Source organism: Pieris napi, chromosome Z (genome assembly GCF_905475465.1).
Source record: "Pieris napi chromosome Z, ilPieNapi1.2, whole genome shotgun sequence".
Taxonomy (NCBI): domain Eukaryota; kingdom Metazoa; phylum Arthropoda; class Insecta; order Lepidoptera; family Pieridae; genus Pieris; species Pieris napi.
In genome coordinates, this window is record NC_062259.1 from 7,189,796 (window position 1) to 7,207,603 (window position 17,808).

General features: G+C 31.6%; 1 protein-coding gene across 2 annotated transcripts in view; it reads right to left on the minus strand.

Moving 5' to 3' along the window:
• LOC125062435 (nostrin) overlaps positions 1-17,808 on the minus strand; it is a 41,899-nt gene that overhangs the window by 6,610 nt on the left and 17,481 nt on the right. For both annotated transcript variants that reach the window (XM_047668368.1, XM_047668367.1), the window contains exons 2-3: positions 5,082-5,277; positions 575-660 (exon numbers count right to left, since the gene is read on the minus strand). In XM_047668368.1, coding sequence (XP_047524324.1) covers positions 575-660; positions 5,082-5,201 — 206 coding nt within the window. In that variant the 5' untranslated portion in view covers positions 5,202-5,277. The remainder of the gene's footprint in view (positions 1-574; positions 661-5,081; positions 5,278-17,808) is intronic.

Here is a 17,808-nt window from a genome sequence, read left to right on the forward strand (position 1 = left end):
ATCATTGGCACGACTTGTTGAAGCTTATAATGATGGGCAAAATTCAAGGCGGGCTGGTAAAAGATGTGGTTACACAAAGGCGCGGGAGTGGACCAGCATCACATCCGCCGAAGAACTGTTTCGACTTCGGGCAAGATACCCGGGAATTCAAGTTGTTATTAGTCGATCTTTAGTAATAAAGTGACATCTGAAGAGGAAGATTCTTAATCAAAGGAGCAAGTGTTAATTGAACACAGTTTGGAACCGAACCACCTCAGGCACACGCACACAAGGTAATTTTATATAATTTAATAAGTATTCTATATACAGTATACACCATATGGTTTCAAGACTTAATAGACAAGATAGAATTGGTAAGCGAGCGGCCTTCTTACAAGGTCGGTCCAAATGTAATACATAAAAATGCCCACCCTAAAAATCTTTGGAAGCGAAGATTCTTCCTCGATAAAACGGACTATTCCAGACAAAAAATATTGCTTAATTCTAACCAGTTATTCCCGAACTTGTCAACCAAACCTTCACTTTAGTATTCCTATCTTATATATAATCTTTTATCTACGGTAAAATTATTTACCTTTCTTGCAAAATCGATGCTAACTCTTTGCTGAAATCACTACCTTGCTTCACGTACCGTCGTAGCTCGTCAAATCCGTTTTGAGCCTGTAAAAATAGTACTTAGTTTAATTGGTTACATAATTTAACTAAAAGCACACAACGATTATATACATAACAAATGTCTGGTTTATTATTAAATTAAAGTACCCGAAACGAGATACGATATTGCATCCACATTTCTCCATTTTAGCAGGTCATCCCGAAAATCAAACGTATATACTTTAATTATTTGTCAAATAATTAATATAAACACCAAAGCAGTTTGGAACTGATCCCACTAACCCTTCACACGAAACTGCATGTAACAAAATAATTGTATTTATTTCTTGTAAACGCATTATAATCGCGTGCAATTAATTCTCTAGCTAATTACACCGCTTGATCTCCTTTTGTCTTGTGTTTTTATCGATTTCTTTTCATTTACATTTTCAACTAGTAATTTGTTTGTAACCCACTTTTGTAAGTTTCTAGTTCATAGTCATGTTTTTTAATGCGATAAAGTGGTATTTGGCCTTATGAAGTAGATTGTGAACTTTTGTCATTAATGTGTGAGGAAGAAGAATAATCCAGTGGCACACTATATGTCTTGGCTCCAGTTTATTTTGCCATTTGTGCCTGACACGTCGTTTATTTTTGGCGAAGACACCGGTTTCCAGCAAGTGTTAAACAAAAATTTATAAAATCTATTGGTGCAAGGCTGTTTGATTGCTGACCTCGCTGTAAGATATATAGGTCATTCTTGTTCGGAGCCATGAGCACTATTAGAAATATTATTTAATTTTAGTTCCAATTATCGAGAATTATAACAGTTTTTATTGTGTATTTGTGTTATGGTGTACCTTACAATACACTAAAATGACATCTAGTCTAAATCTCAAGAAGAAAACCAAGATCTCTTTCTCTAAAGCAATAGGTACATCTCTTGTAATCGCTTGATTAAATAGTTTAAGTTAATGGGATTAACACTTAGCCTTAGTCGGAGACATCTAATAGAAAATAAGTATTATTAGAATCTAAAACTGAAGTGAAACCAAAACAGGAAACATAAAAAAACAGTTTAGATACTCTTTAAATATAATATATAGCATTTCCCCACTGGTGATTAATTATTCAAGTCACAGACCTTTTTAAGTGCTGGTCACGCGCCACGAGTCGCAACACATCGATGGATTAAAAATGATACTAGCATTTTATTAGTTCCAATAGACTTTCTTTAAAATGTATCAAGTCTAACAGGCCACGATTTGAAGTACTTTGACTCTATAATTGCGAATACAATACAAACATAAAGGATAAAAATATAACAGCCGTTTAGTGAATCTCAAATAGCTACGCATGCTTTGCAAAATTCTTTCTTCTAAAAGAGTCTTACAGTATTTTCATGAATAAAAACAGCTTGGTGCGGTAAAAATACAGGCCTTATTATCTAATAATGTTGACGAGTAGTTTCAATCATTAAACTTTTCTAAGGAATCAAACATAAAAGTGTCTTTATAACGGAATTAAAACCTAATCAACCGTTTTCTAGCGATCTTGTCTAGCAAAAAGGCTGTATTCCCTTACTTTGTAAAGTCGTTTCATAACAGTACAAGTATAGCACGTTTTTAATGGAGCAAAATAAAGGCAGTCTGAAAAGCAAGTGCACGCAATCGGAACGAGATTTCTACTTTTTCTAGTCAGCTTAGATTTCAATTGACTATTTACTACTTGGACTTTCTTAGAAACCAAATACAGTGTCATTTTGTTACTCTTATGATGTACATGTAACCGAGAACGTATAACGCACGCCTGAAGTCGCGTAAGTCAATGGGATAAATAATAAATGGAGCTGGAGATAATTTTTTTATTACCAAAAAAGGTTTTTATTCTCTTTTTTGACATTTTTTAGGTCTATGACATTCCGGTTTTATCATGGTATTTTCATTTACCAAACGAACAAACGCGGATATAATAATAATAATAATAATAATAAGCCTTTTTATTTCCTGTTTTACAATAGTTGGTAGTTGTTATATTAAAGTAACCAAAAATATTGATTTTGTTAGTAGGTTAGCTTAAATTAGGTTAGTAATATATATTTATAGTATTTATTTAACAGGAACCCCGGTTTGGGTAAATGCCTCCTCCAAAGATGCCCATTGTTGTCGGTCCTGTGCTATGGAGTGCCAGTTTTTGCCAGCTGATCTTTTCAGGTCATCTTCCCAGCGGTCTAAGGGTCTCCCCTTCCGCCTCTTGCCTGGTGGTCCTTTCCATTGGGTAACTCTTTTGGTCCACTAAACGCGGATATAAAAAAGGAATATTCCTCGGTATCCAGCTAACGTGTACGATGAACGTATGACCCCAGGGTTGTGAGTCGAATGCTTAATCACTCGGATATTGTGGGGTCTACATTAGTACTCTGTAACTTCCCATAGCGATTGCGTTCCTGACTTCAATTTTGAATTGAATTGCTGCTTTGTATTTAAGATTGTTTTACAATGCAATAAAAAAATTGTAATATTTATGTAAAGGTCTCCACAACATACGTAATGAATGGAGTCGGGGGATCCATTACGTTAATGTCAAATTAAATATATCTCAATAATCAATATCAAAAACATAACATAGCTACTGAGATAGATGCTCGACTAGTTAAGGACATGATTTAGGCAGCAGGGAGCAATGAAAGGAATTTCCCCATTTATAACGGACTAATACAAATCTTATAGGTTATTACCGATCAGTACTTAATGACTTAAGTACTGATACTGAACGACTGTGAGTACTATATAAAAGCCGCTCCCCCTTTTAAAAGTAAATATATTTATAACTACTTATATTGTGTGTTTGGTCTTCCAATTATTTTGATAGTATCTCAAACTTTCACTAAAGCTAATGATCACGACTTTACAGATATGGGTTAATATTATAACAATAGCATTGTTTTATTGCTCCCGATTTTAATCGCAAAATTACAATATTTATTAAATAAAAGGTACCGGTCTACGAACTAGACAGCCAACTGTTCAATCTATTTTCTATTTCAATGGTCGAGTGACGATAAAGTGCAGATAAAAGCATATGCATAGGTATGTTGAAATATTACTATTTACATTTCGTAGGTAAGCCGTGAAAAATATGTGTAACATTACAGTGAAATGTCGTCGACGGCATATCTAATTTACTAAGATTCTTCATACTTCGGTCTGACACATATGTATATTAAGCCTAATAGAACCTACAACCAGGTAAACGTATATTTAAACTACGACCACGTGGCGGTTTACCACACTTTTACTGAGATTTCGGCTTAATCCAATAGCCTATTTTCTGAATACTTTCACTATCTAGTCCGGCGATTCGTATTATCTCGAGAACAATCATTTTAATTGTTTCTCTCATTACGTCAACAATGCATCATAAAGTGATGTAAACTCTTACGGGTACAGTATAATAATACTCAGCTTTCCTTTGCTTCTTACGTATTCCCGTATAGTATATGATCTTAATTTAAGAAATTAAAAATGATTCATGTGCACTTTTTATTATTATTATTTTTTTCATGTATTCTTTATTAGTTTAGTTTGTTTTTTGTTCCTGATAAGTTTCTTTTTCTAAACAACTAAATGTAATACATGTATTTTTGCACTTCTTGCCTTTCTTATGTAATTTAATACTTTTTTTTTTCTCACAGTGGTTGCCTGGAAGAGATCGCTCGAAAGCGATAAGGCCGCCAGTTGCTCTCCTTTTTATTTAATTATATCAATTGTACTATATTAATGTATATGCAACGAAGTGTTAATAAAAATACATATTCCGAATAAAACCGATAAATCTTCAGATATGAAATGGTTTTAAATAATACTCAAGAAGTTAAATTTGTGCTTATCATAAAATTATGAAAACATACTTTAAACTCTTTTACTTAAAAGTCATTTAGATTAAAGAGATTCATCTTTATAAAAGACAATAGTTTTCTTTTTATAGAGCAGGGGGCAAACGGGCAGGAGGCTCACCTGTTGTTAAATAGTTGGTAAGATTATGTTGTTTCAGCGGTGTTGTCAAGTAAACGTTTACAAAACATCCCCGTGTTTAAGTCATCGTTAAATGAACTAAAACGTGTATCGCAAACCTTGAAATCTTTCAAATAATTATAAACCTTTGCTTTTTAATATTACAGTTTCAATTCTCTTGCACAGTATTCGGACAAATTTATTTAAGTTGCTATTTAAAATACAACCTTAAACTGATCAAACGAGGCTTCATTTTCTAAAGGACGTTTTATACTTCGGATAATGAAGTATGCGACATCAGCACGGATACTATAAGAACTACATGTTTCGTTTTTGACGAAGTAATCACATTACTTGTTTTGGTAAATAATGCCATTACCAGGAAATTTTTAAGTCAAACTTTGAAGTTATTATTTTATTGTATACACTGCAAGAGAAACATGTGACAAGAGCTCTTAAATACTTCTGACTTACCCAGTAGTTGTCTTTGAAAGCATGGTTATTCGATGAGCGTAGATTAATCATATCTTCTATTGTATTCTGCCAGCGGTCCATGCCAGCAGCTATTTTGTTGGTGACGTTCTCCCTATTCATGGTATCCCCACCATCGTCTTCGTGTGAGGACGATGCATTACCAATGCTCTCTTTGCTGCTGGTACCACTGAATGACCTGGAAAATTGTTACTAGATTTAGCTTTTTACTCAAAAAATGCTTCCAATTTTTAAGACAGCCTAAACTCTAGCTACACAAATTTGTTAACATTCATATTTTATAAATTATGACTATTTATTAACAAAGTATCAACTGGTGTCAGCTGAAAGGAATAAATGAAAAAACGTTTTTTTTTAATTTTTAGCCTAGTAGTATTATTTGCTTTCAGTACAAACGTATTCTTTACGCGTCCAAAGTATAAATAGTCTAGTATGAAAGATTTCATTTTTTTAGTATAAATAAAATAGAAGCCTCGTCATCTCCACAAAACCAGATTATACAGGAAAAAAATTCGATTCATCAGGCAATTGATTTGTATCTTATATTTAGAGACAAAGCGATCAAGCGATCTCAAATTTTTATGTTCATAATGTTTCGTTTGACTAGAAAAAAACACGAATAATTTCTGTTCTTATTAAGGATTGTTACTCTAAATCGTTATCGCCTCGAATGATAAAGTCAATAAACGTGAATGTCAACTTGAATTAAATGCATAAATAAAAACAATTTAATTGAGAACATTATACAGGTGCAGTGAAAACACGTCACATTTATGGAATTATTGGTCTTTATACATCAACTGGATCCGTCTTAAATGAAAAAAATTGTAAGAAATTAATACATTATTTAGTGCTTAATTTGTAAACTTAATTTCTATTGAAATGTATATTCACATAAAATCGATAATAAATTTAATTGTCATTAATTTAATATTATCTTGGCTTACTGGTTAAGTGACTAACTCTTAGCACTGAGATGGTGAATTTATGCACCGACAACGCACCAAGGGATTGCTTTCATTGTGCTATATATATATATATATATATATATATATATATATATATATATATATATATATATAACTAGATACATATAGGACTCTATAGCGCGAACTATTATTCCTCTATAACAAAATCCAATACATTTTTGACGTCCGGAAGTCATAGTTGGCGCGAGACTGCGCTAAGTCTGACTTTCTAAATCTTATCCATAGTCAAAAGACTGGTCTCCTGTTTGCATATAAAAATAATGAAAAAAAAACTGTTGAGGCCGGGACACAAAACGGTCACTATCGAATTAAATAATAATAATTTAATTCGAAAAACAAAACCAGTTTAAAACAGGTTTCTAACATAGTTAATAGTAAACTAAGATAATATATGAATCACATTTCCTACTCGATGCGTAACTCTTTCTTACTCATCCGCCATTCACGTGCATTCGTTAATTACACAAAACTTAATTAACAAAGAAACAGGAAACGATTTGTGATTTGGATCATACAGTACTTCCTGTATTCCTAAAGTATTTTAGTAAAATATTTTTTCCAATTTGAGTTTGGTGATTTCATAACTCAAATAAAATTCTCGTTCTGGTTTTCGAAGGTAATTAACTGGAAGGTATTTCAACGATACTGTATTTAGCCACAATGATCCAATTACATACATTATACATTTTTTATATAATATAAATATTAAGGTAAAGAGAAGAATAACTAAGGTAACAGATATCATAATGAAAACAAACAAAGCAAGTGGAGCAAAAAGGTATAATACATATTTAAACGCAAAAGAGGAAGACAATTTAGAAGGTGGATAGACCAGATTAAGGAAACGGCAGATGGTACATGGCAAAGAGTGGCATAGTACCGACAGAAATGGCGCAATTTGGAGGAGGCCTTTGCCAAATCTGCCTAAATATCTGTATTCAACAGATACCTGTATTTAAATGTAAAGTATCTGAAATAAAAGGCTTTTATTATTAATGTAAATAATACACCATTTTCGAAGTGTAATTAAGAGTTACTTTTGTAAGACTTACTGTTTTTATAGATGCTTATTTCGTGGATTGTGAATGCGAAACATTTCAACAGCTTCAGCAAATGAAATTAGCCCAGTGGCGAACTAGCGTTAAACTGGTTGGTTTTGCAACAACATAACTTACTTGAGATAAACCTACGATACATCTTAAACTATCAATTTATTTCACAATCTTTAATTACCTTGTAGTTATTTCATTATATTTGATTTATTTTTACATACTCAAATCATTGTTAATATTTGTTAAAAATACGAATAAAAAACGTATATCTATGAATAGTTTATGATTCAAATGATTAAATATTTAGCTTGTGGCGGTTAAGTCCACTTGTCGCTTTTGTAAACTATTATTACCGAACAAGCGAACGATGCAAATGATAGTAGAAACGATAGCTCCAAACCGACTATTGGTAAAGGGCATTTGTCCAGACCAAATGTTGGAATGCGGAAGCTTTATCGCAAGTTCTAATTAGGTTTAACTTAAACCTTTAAATTTATAATTTAATGAATGTTCTGTTTAACAAAAATTTTGGTTTTAGAGATCTTAAGTTTCTCAATTTACTATCACATGAGCAGACACAATTTACGTTAATTTCCTATTTTATAAGATGGTGGTGGCTAAAACAATATAATAATCTCTCAAACTCTGAAACAATACTATATTAATGTATATGTGTGATAAACAGAAATGTTAGCGCTTTAGTAACAACTATGTATCAAATTGTAAATAGCACGGCTTAAAAATCATCTTATCTGCTATTTGTGTAAACATGAGTTATGTAATCTAAACGCTTTTCAATATACAGTTTATACATAAAGCGACCCCAAATCTAAACTATATGATTAGGTTATGTTTTTAAACAGATATGTGTTATTAAATTAGTTTAATTAAACAACAAGATTTTCGTTTCTCCGCACAGTAACATTATCAGCGATAATATAAAAATTGTTCTAATATACATAAATTTGTTCTTTATCTTTTATCTTTGATCTTAAAAGTTTCCGTTACATTTTTTACGAACAGATAACGATTTTTTGCAGGTCTGCGCGTCACAGCCACACTACCCAAAATTAACCGATAAATTTACCTCTTGTTTTTAACAGTAATGTCAGCAGTCGACACTTTTCCTCTTAGTAGATTCATTTCATTGAACATCTCCAAACTACCGCGAAATTTGTTTCGAAACAGCTAAATAAGAATCAGCTACTGGTTGTTCGGTCGCGCCTCGTGGCCGTTACTCGTTATATAACCGACATTAAAGACCGTTGACATCGTATTTTGAACCAATAAATTTCTACTTATATACACGTATGATTTCTTAATAACTTAAAGACAATTTAGACTTTGCGTCCTTCAAAAAAGAGCGTACCAATTCTAAAAATCCGGCAACGCACTCGCGAGCCCTTTTACTTTGAGAGTCCATGGGCATTTAACATCCGGTGAGTCTCCTGCCCGATTGCCCCCTGTTCTATAAAAGGTTATAGTTAACTGTATAATATTATATGTAACTGTATATTTAACAATATTATAACAATCAATTTTGATATAGGGCTAAATTTATATTTAGTGATTAGATTGAAGATTATTTATTAGAAATTAAAATTCTTTTTTGTATCATAACACCATTTATCAATCATGGATTTTTCCTCATAAAATTTTAGTATAGCATTTATTTTTCAGTATACTCGATGAGGTTACTTTTAGCCTTTATGAGAATTGGATATCTGCCAAATGCATAGTTCAAATTTTAAAAGTGAAGAACAACACTATTACACTTTCAACTATCCATTCATTATACAATATAATCCGTTGAACTGCTGTTGTACTGTCTCTAAGCCCACATTTTTAAAAATTAAAAAAATTAATCTGGTTTCAAAAGCTGCCAAAAGTATTATTGCCATTTTCGAAATTGGAATACAAAACTTACGCCCGTACTCTCCACCAATGGTAGAGTAATAATTATATTACAATATAAACGAATTTGATGTTCGATTAAAAGAGTACAGAGAGTTTTTTACGTCGGCTTTTTCTCTCGGCCTACACCCTCTCTCTTCTTTGCCGATGAGTAGGGATGTCTACCGATTCAAATTTAATGACGTGGAATAAGTGATATCTGTATCTTCTATTCCATAATATTAAGCAGACCAGTGACTTACATTTTTAAGCCGCCGATTTGTGTTATCTTTACTAAACGCTAACTATTAACTGGACTAAGTACGACTGGAAGTTGCGGCTGCACATATATACGGGTTATTTTTACAAAAGTCTTGAGTATAATTTCTTTTATATCTACATCGAGCAAACATCATGACGAAGTTATTTAATCAAACCCAAATTATTTATAGAATAAACCTTGAAAACGTAATTCAATTTAATTCGAATGAAATAAGATTTCCTTCCTGCAAACTTGTCGACAGGAAGTGTATTTTTTAATTATGAGTAAAGTCGAAATCAACAGCCTTATTTTTAACCTTAAGAAATTTTTATTGTAACTACCGTTTATAAACGTAATTTGTTTATTAAACTCTCACTCTGGATTGCTAATGTTATAAGGAAAGAAATTTAAAAAGATAATTAAATTAATATATACCGAATCAGTCTGCATTTTTATATAGCGAAATGTATATTAATATAAGATACCAGGACCTCCTTTTTTTATTAACGTTTATAAGATTTCGATAATCAATAAATAATTACTATGAAAATATCTAAAGAAAAGCGGGTTTATCTTATATTATTTAATTTCGATTTCAAAATGTAACGAGTGAAACGTTATGTAGAAATCGTACAGATCAACTTTGGAATCACAATAAAATTGTATCGAGGAAAGTGTCTTTGACTTTCACCGTGTACGAATGTGACGTCATAAAACGTCACACGTTTTGATTGATAGATCGTCTGCGTACGCCGCTCGGTAATCTAAATTAATTTTAGTTTTACATTTTAATACGGATTATTACATAAGTGAAAGGTGAAAATATTAACATAAATTATTAATTGAATTAAAATAAATCTGCATATACATATTGAGTTCTTAAATCGTTGGTGAGTTGAACAACACTCCTATACATTTAAATAACGCCGCATCAACACCTTCCGGTCACTGTTCCATAAAAAATAAAACGTAAGCATGACCTAGTCTAATTGTTAATAATTTGTCTTAGCAAATAATTTTTTCTGACTACCTATTAAGTGGTTAATATACATATATTATGTTTGTTTTATTGAAAGTAGAGCATTAATTAAAAAGCTATGGAGATTATAACAAATGTAACGATATTGGTCCATGACAGATCTAATTTAACGAAATGTAGGTTAACAGGTACTTAATAAGTGCATTATAAACCCTGTCAAATAATATTCTTATCAAAGACTGTCATAGTAATATTGTGTTCTTAATTACGTACATACAGTTAGACTCGTACGCTTTCCTTAAGGCATAGTTTTAGCTGTTACAGTAATGAAGATAATTATATCGCAATATTCTGACACGGGTGATTGTTTTTTTAATTTATACGTTTGAAAATTGTAAGATTTTCATCGGTCTAGTCTATATTTATCTAGTTTTAAATACTAGTCAACAATTTTTGGCTAGATAGACAAGTCCCGTCCGGAAATGCGTGGATGAAACTATTGAAATCAGGTACAAAATAAAATATTACCACACATGTTTGAACTCTAAATAGATCAACACCAATAGTTACAAATTTCAACAATATCACATCTATATGCATACTAATAACTTTAATGTACTTTTCGTTGTCAAGTTCCTAATGTAAGGTTTAGTTCGAAATTCAAATTATATTTCAATTACTTTTAGTATTACCGGATGCCTACCGGAAACGTATACATGTCGTCAGTACTTTGAATGCGCTGACAAGTGACACTACCTACATTTAAAAATGCATTATAGCAAAAATTATAGATTAATCTAAATGGATCTATGAGGTTCATTAAGTCCGTACCTGAAGTGATGATATCATAATTTTCTTTCGCTAAATATACTATGCCGCGTACTTTTTTTTTGTTTTACTGTATTCAGATTTAAGATAAAATGTTGCGGCTTATTTTTTATTTTTTCAATTAGATTCTTAGACATTAGAAAACTTTCATATTTAATATTACATCATCGCAAACAAATATATTGCGAAGTATACCATTTTTATAATGGTGCAGGTTGTGTATAATAACGACCACTTTCTTTTGAATAGATAATTGCCATTTATTTATAGTGCTAGAATAAACTACCTGATTTAGGTGATCAAGAATGAGATCGATAAGATTCTAATCACGAACATCGGCACCTAATAAATTTTTCATACATTACTGTTGTTAAATGCCCAATGGACCAGAGCGGGCCGTTATCGGGCTTACTTGGAGCGTGTCCACATTTCTTATTCTCTATAGCGTGTGGATACAATGTTCAAATAGGAAAAGTGAGTAATAGTTCTTGAACTACGCAGTCACTTGTATGTGTCACAATATAGTGTTAAGATAAATGGTAAAATAATGATATCCAAGTAAGAAATAAATATAAAAAGTAAGTTGGTGAATTTAAGAGAGCTATCAGACATTTAATTTAGTAATACTTCGTTGCATACAGAAATATAATGCAAATGACATAATTGAATGAAAAGGACGGGCAACGGGCAGCCTTATCACTTTCGATAGATCTCTTTCAGGCATGGATATTTTAACTATTATAGATTTCTTTCATGCCTGAAATATTTTAATAGTTAAAATATCCATGAACATATCGACACCGCATGATTAGATAATTAAATTGTGAAAAATTATGTGTAGTAAACAGTTAATGTAGTAAACATTAAAAAAAGGACACAATATATACATACACGATACTGGTTCTGCTGTGTTACTATACCTACCTGTTGTACATACTACAATTGTACACCATCACCGCAATTCGTAAGTACTTTGAAGAGCGGGATTTTCTTGTAGCTACCCATTTAAAAACAATATAAGTTACCAACAGACCTATAGGATATATTTTACAGAAATGTAAGTTGTACAACGCAGCGTCAATAATCACGAATGTTGCAACGAAAGCCTTGCTTTAAGAAATAATTTTAAATTGAAATAAACACAATTATAAATATACATTTAGTTAAAACACATTTACCCCAATGTCGAAGAAGTTAAAGTGACCCGATTATGAAATAAAAAGAGAACGGTTTACACAATCCTGTGTCTACTATATATGTAGATATTTTCGAAAATATGGGCCGTGTTCGAGATAGTGGTTGCCCTTTTGCCTACCTTTCGAAATCAATCTTATTTATATAAGCTGGTTTTAAGGTCTATATTGAAATTAATGAAACGACATTTTTGTACGTGAATAACGCAACACGGAAATTCCTCAGCGAGGAAATTGTCGCATAATATGAGTCAATTGTTGAAAAGGGCATAGTGAGTATATAATATTTTAGACCATGTTTCATTCGTTCTTCTATGACCAGCGCTGGTACTTCGTAACTGGATTATGAATGCAATTTCGTTTTCGGTGGTTCTTTTAATATCCTAAGCACCGAATTCGCTACCTCGCAACAACAGTGGAATTCGAGACAGCAATCGCTATTTGGAGTTAAAAAACACCCGGACACATGTTCGATAAAGCTGTTTCCAAACAAGCACTTTAATAGCAAAATTTTAATTGAAGCACTTGTCGTATCATTCAAATTGTATAAAGGCTGTGATAAAAGGAGACAGATCCCTTTCTAGCTTGGTTTCTAGATGGCGCTCATGAAAATTTATTTATGTAAAAGAAATTTACTGCATCACATCAAACTTCAATGTACTTTTTGTTATATATCGAAGAATCAATGGAAGACTACGGTAGACTACTACGTTGTTATTGTATTGCTTAATATATTTAATAAGTATTTATAAACATTTCATAATAATACTTATTAACAAGAAGGTAACAATGACATGAGCCACGAGCTAAACAAAAACATTATATATTGTTTTTACACTTTATTTTAAACATAATTGTGTTCCCCTCAATTCTTGACATTAAAATAATCCTTGTATAGTAAATTCCAAACTTATTTGTGTAACTCTCTTACCTGCAGACACATTTATGCATACGTGACTTCTGGCTAGTTTCAACGCGATATTTTCCTTCCCTGTACGAGCTGGGTTAACTATTCACATAAAAATAAAAATTCACTACTAACCCAGCTCGGTGTATGAGTATACTAAAGAATATATTTAAACAGCGCCCGTACTGTGTAACCAATAGCGAAATCGACAGCAATCCCGGCGTTTTTGTAAGCAATTTAGATGTTGTTCCATAAATATCCTAATCGCTACTGCTGCAACCTTTAGATCGAGCTGAATAAAACCTCTTTATTCAAATCAGGGTCGCCGTAATGGACGTTATAGAGTAAGGGTCATTGAAACTAATATTTGAACAGGGGTTTAGTGGAGTGGTTCACCACCTTCTAAATCTTACTCTCTTACTAGCTACACTTACACTTAGCACACAATAACATTTCATTTTACTCAATATATGTACGTTGATATATATTAATTGCTTTGTTTATCAGTAGCACCTTTTAAACCAGACTCATGGACATCCTATATTTCAAGTAAAACCACCTGTCACACTTTTTATTTCAGTCTTAAGAACAGGTACTGACCTCCAGGTCGACCCTGGTTTGTCCCAGCTGCATTCAATGACAACTACTTCGAAGGATAGATCTGAGTTTGTCATTGGAGATCCAATTGTATAAAAGCCTTCATGCTGTTCTATTATACATAAAAGTATATTGTATAACTATGTACCAAGAATAATAGAACATAATAATAGTGAGCTTACATAAAATATTTGTATAGGATTCATTATCTCTACGGCTTATACAATCTATGGCTTGCCAAATATACTGAACAAAATATATTTGAGGAAAAATTTGTACGTCTATTTTAAATACTGCATAAATCGTCATGCTTTCATTGGATCAGGACTAGACAAAGGTCAGCGCCGAGTTTATAGAAAATAAAAAAATACTTACGCTACAAAAATAATTGTACTTTTAAAATAATATATTGCAAAACAATTATATCTTTACGATATTAATAAAGTAAAATATATAATCAATACGTAAGACCCATTCGTATTAATTTATAAACAAATTACGTGGGCTTATTTCGTTAGGTCCAACAACCTTCCATATAAGATTTCAAAATAAGTTAAAAACATCGTTCCCAAACTGAAGGTCAAGCCATACTTAATCACCTACAAATATTCAAGTCGATCCAGTACTCAATTGGATATCTCTATATTGATATCACTGATAAAAGTAGACTTTCTTGACCTCTAAAAATTATGACATAGATTATCTAAGTGATTTAATAAATCTATATTGAGACTTATTACTAACCGAAAATTCTATGATTTACTCTACCCGCATTATATGAGTCACTGGAACGCTATATTACATCCTACTAATGTAAAGATGGTTTCAGTGTTTTGGACTTGTATATATTCATATAAAAGAGTGAGGGCAATTATAACCATATACAATATATGTGTGTAACAACTCCGGTAACTCATTAACAAATCTTGGCATTAAGCATTCCAACCTACGCAGTACGCCGTACGTCCGTATATTTTGAATTATATTTTTCCGAAAGTGTTCTACCCTGCTATCAATTCTCATACTTTGGTGTGACGAATTTTAAGAGCAAGCGCAGTACCGACAGCTGCGACAGCGGAATTGCAACAGCCAATATAAAATAAAAATAAAACCACAATTAAAAGTGGGCGATTTATTATTTCGTTATTTATTTTACTACCACATAAATATTGGTTTTACAGCATCAATAATAATGGTGAATGAGGTCACCCCGAATATAAATCGATGCATGTTGACTTATGTTCTGTAGCTTCAAAATTTCTTTATACATATATCCTATATGAATATTAAAATAAAGCCTCACTTTATATATAACAACTCGTCTCTGTTTGTCATATTATATTTTCGTCATTATAAAATAGGTGGTTCAACAGAGTAATAATTTTTTTAATGAAAAAGCTGGCTTAGATACTATTAATTATTTTGATACAATCCAATGATTAATAAACGTACTATAAAGTAATAGCCTCAAGTTATAAAAGCCCTTGTAATTCTTTATTTTTATTTAAAAAATTAGTACTTACATAAAATAAAAAAATAAAAATGAATCACCGAATTAAATAATTCTATTTTATGTTCGTTATTGACAGGACAAAGTTTGTAGAATCGATTTTTTTTTAAATGTTTTAATATGAAAAGTAAAATATCAATTTCTTGACAAAATAGTAGATAATTTTATTGAACTAGGATATAAGATTAACGAAGAACATTATGCTACGACCGAATTAATTGCGTATGAAGTCAAAATATATTCATTCATTTAAGTAATTTTTGTATCCTAAATAAATACCTCTTAGGGCTTATTCTCAAATCAAAAGCACAGAACGGACGAGAAGAGCTCACAACTAACTCTCCGCCACTCTTTTGAATTTATTTACAAGACAACACTATTTTATTTTACAAGAAAACACGCTGCAACTATTACACCTTAACCACAACACATGGACTGTAAAGCTTTAGTAAAAAACAGCAGGATGCAAATATTATTATTACCTTCTAAAATTAATTGAAACCATTCGGCATATAACTCATACAAACTCAATAATAGCAATAAATGTAACGAGTTTTCATTTTGACTCATAATAACTTCCTATAGTAACAAAAAAGAATCACAAAAAAACGATTAGTAAACCAGCAGAACTCCGGAACACAAAATATAGAACAGATTTGGTAATTTCGCAAATGCAACGTGTTATGTATATTTCATAATGTATAAAAGATATTAAAGTTACGTTAACCGCAAGGTGGAGGTTTAATATAGAATCATATCACGAAGTCCAACTGTCAGCAGCACAAAATTTTGTCTACCAAATGAGTGTTAGTTATTTGTATATATTGAACCATTGACTCTATAGACCATGCTAGTTCTAGGAGTGAATAGCATAGATATGGGATTGAAAATTTTTAAAATGTGTTCCATGTTAAAATTTAAATGCGCTATTCAGATATGTATGATTTCTTTATCCAGATTATTTGCTGGAAATAAAATATGACCTAGGGATTGGATCCATTAAATTCACCAAGCAGTTGGTGTATTAAACGCGTTAGAAGTGGGTTATTTTATGAGGATAAAGTATTATTCAATTATTTCTTTAAATACATAAAATTTTTGATTCCTTATTCACATGCTTGGTTTACATGCAATCGTGTTATATGTGACGCATATCGATAAATACAAATATGTAGGTGGACAATGTAGAGGCGTCATGTCATCACGACTTGACAACGTTCAATATTTATACTTCCTTTTACATCTTACAAATATTGCTTTAAAATAGCTTACACTAGTTAACTTTGAGTCCTATGAAATTTCTCTGAACTCGTGACACTATGTTCGGGGCTGTTCAATTTCAATTTCAAAGCAGAACTCGTTTTTATTATCATTAAATGTAGGGCTGCCTGGAAGAGATCGCTTACTAGCGATTAGGCTACCCGTTCCTTCCTTAATCATTTATGTTATCAAATTGCATATTATACAACAAATTGTTAATAAATACTTTAAAAGTAATAAGGGAGTTTAAATGTATCCAAGTAATGTATGAAGTTTAAAAACAGTAGAAAAATAAAATTGTACCAAACAACATACATCAAAGAGATGTACTTTCCTGTCGTTATTAATCATTTTGCTCTTGTATATTCGCGTAATCAGGTCACAGTCACAACATAACCTCGTAAATTATCTTCTTTTCAATGTTAATGAAAACTATTTTCACGATTGTATCAGATATAGAAATTTTCTAACATACTTTTGTATGTAAATAATCATTTTCAAAAATCAAGAAATCGATGTCCTATATGGGTTTTCTATAGTTATCGCACATCTATAACTTGTAGAGTTGAACCAGAAATTGCTTGCCCTTACCCTTCTGTATCTGTTTGTTAACTATTTTTCTTAAGTAGGCGACCAGCCTCTGTGCTTGACGCTGTCAATTTAATCCTTTAGCGTCCAAGCGAAAGTTATAGCGTTAAAAAACATTGGTGCACATCCGTGTTTTGAATATATGACCTAGGTTTACAGCCTAGCCACTAAGCCAACATTGCCTTAAAGTTAAATGATGAATTTTTAAGAATTTCGTCGTCTAATAATTATAAAGTAAAATTGTATAATTTCACTTTCTTTTTGTTGTAGTTAAGCAAATTAACTACGCCTTTAATTATAATAATTTTAACTTTGGCCTATAACTTTCTAGTAAAACATCTGTTAGATTAAGTTATTCTACCTGTTACGTATTTAAAGTGAGTAAAATTCCCGATGGCATGGGATGAGCCTAGGGGACGATTAGACTCATTCAGACCGAGAAAATGAACGCTACATCTATTATTATTGTCCCGCTACAAGCACCCTTGCAATTAGACATATGATATAGTTGGTATAGCTCTACGTTACGCTTCGATTCATCTGGACGCACACACGTTACATAAACCTTTAAAATTACAATAAAAAATATAGTATCGACTTAAAATCCAACAAACTTTTTACATCTCTTATTTATCGTATTGTCAAATAGAA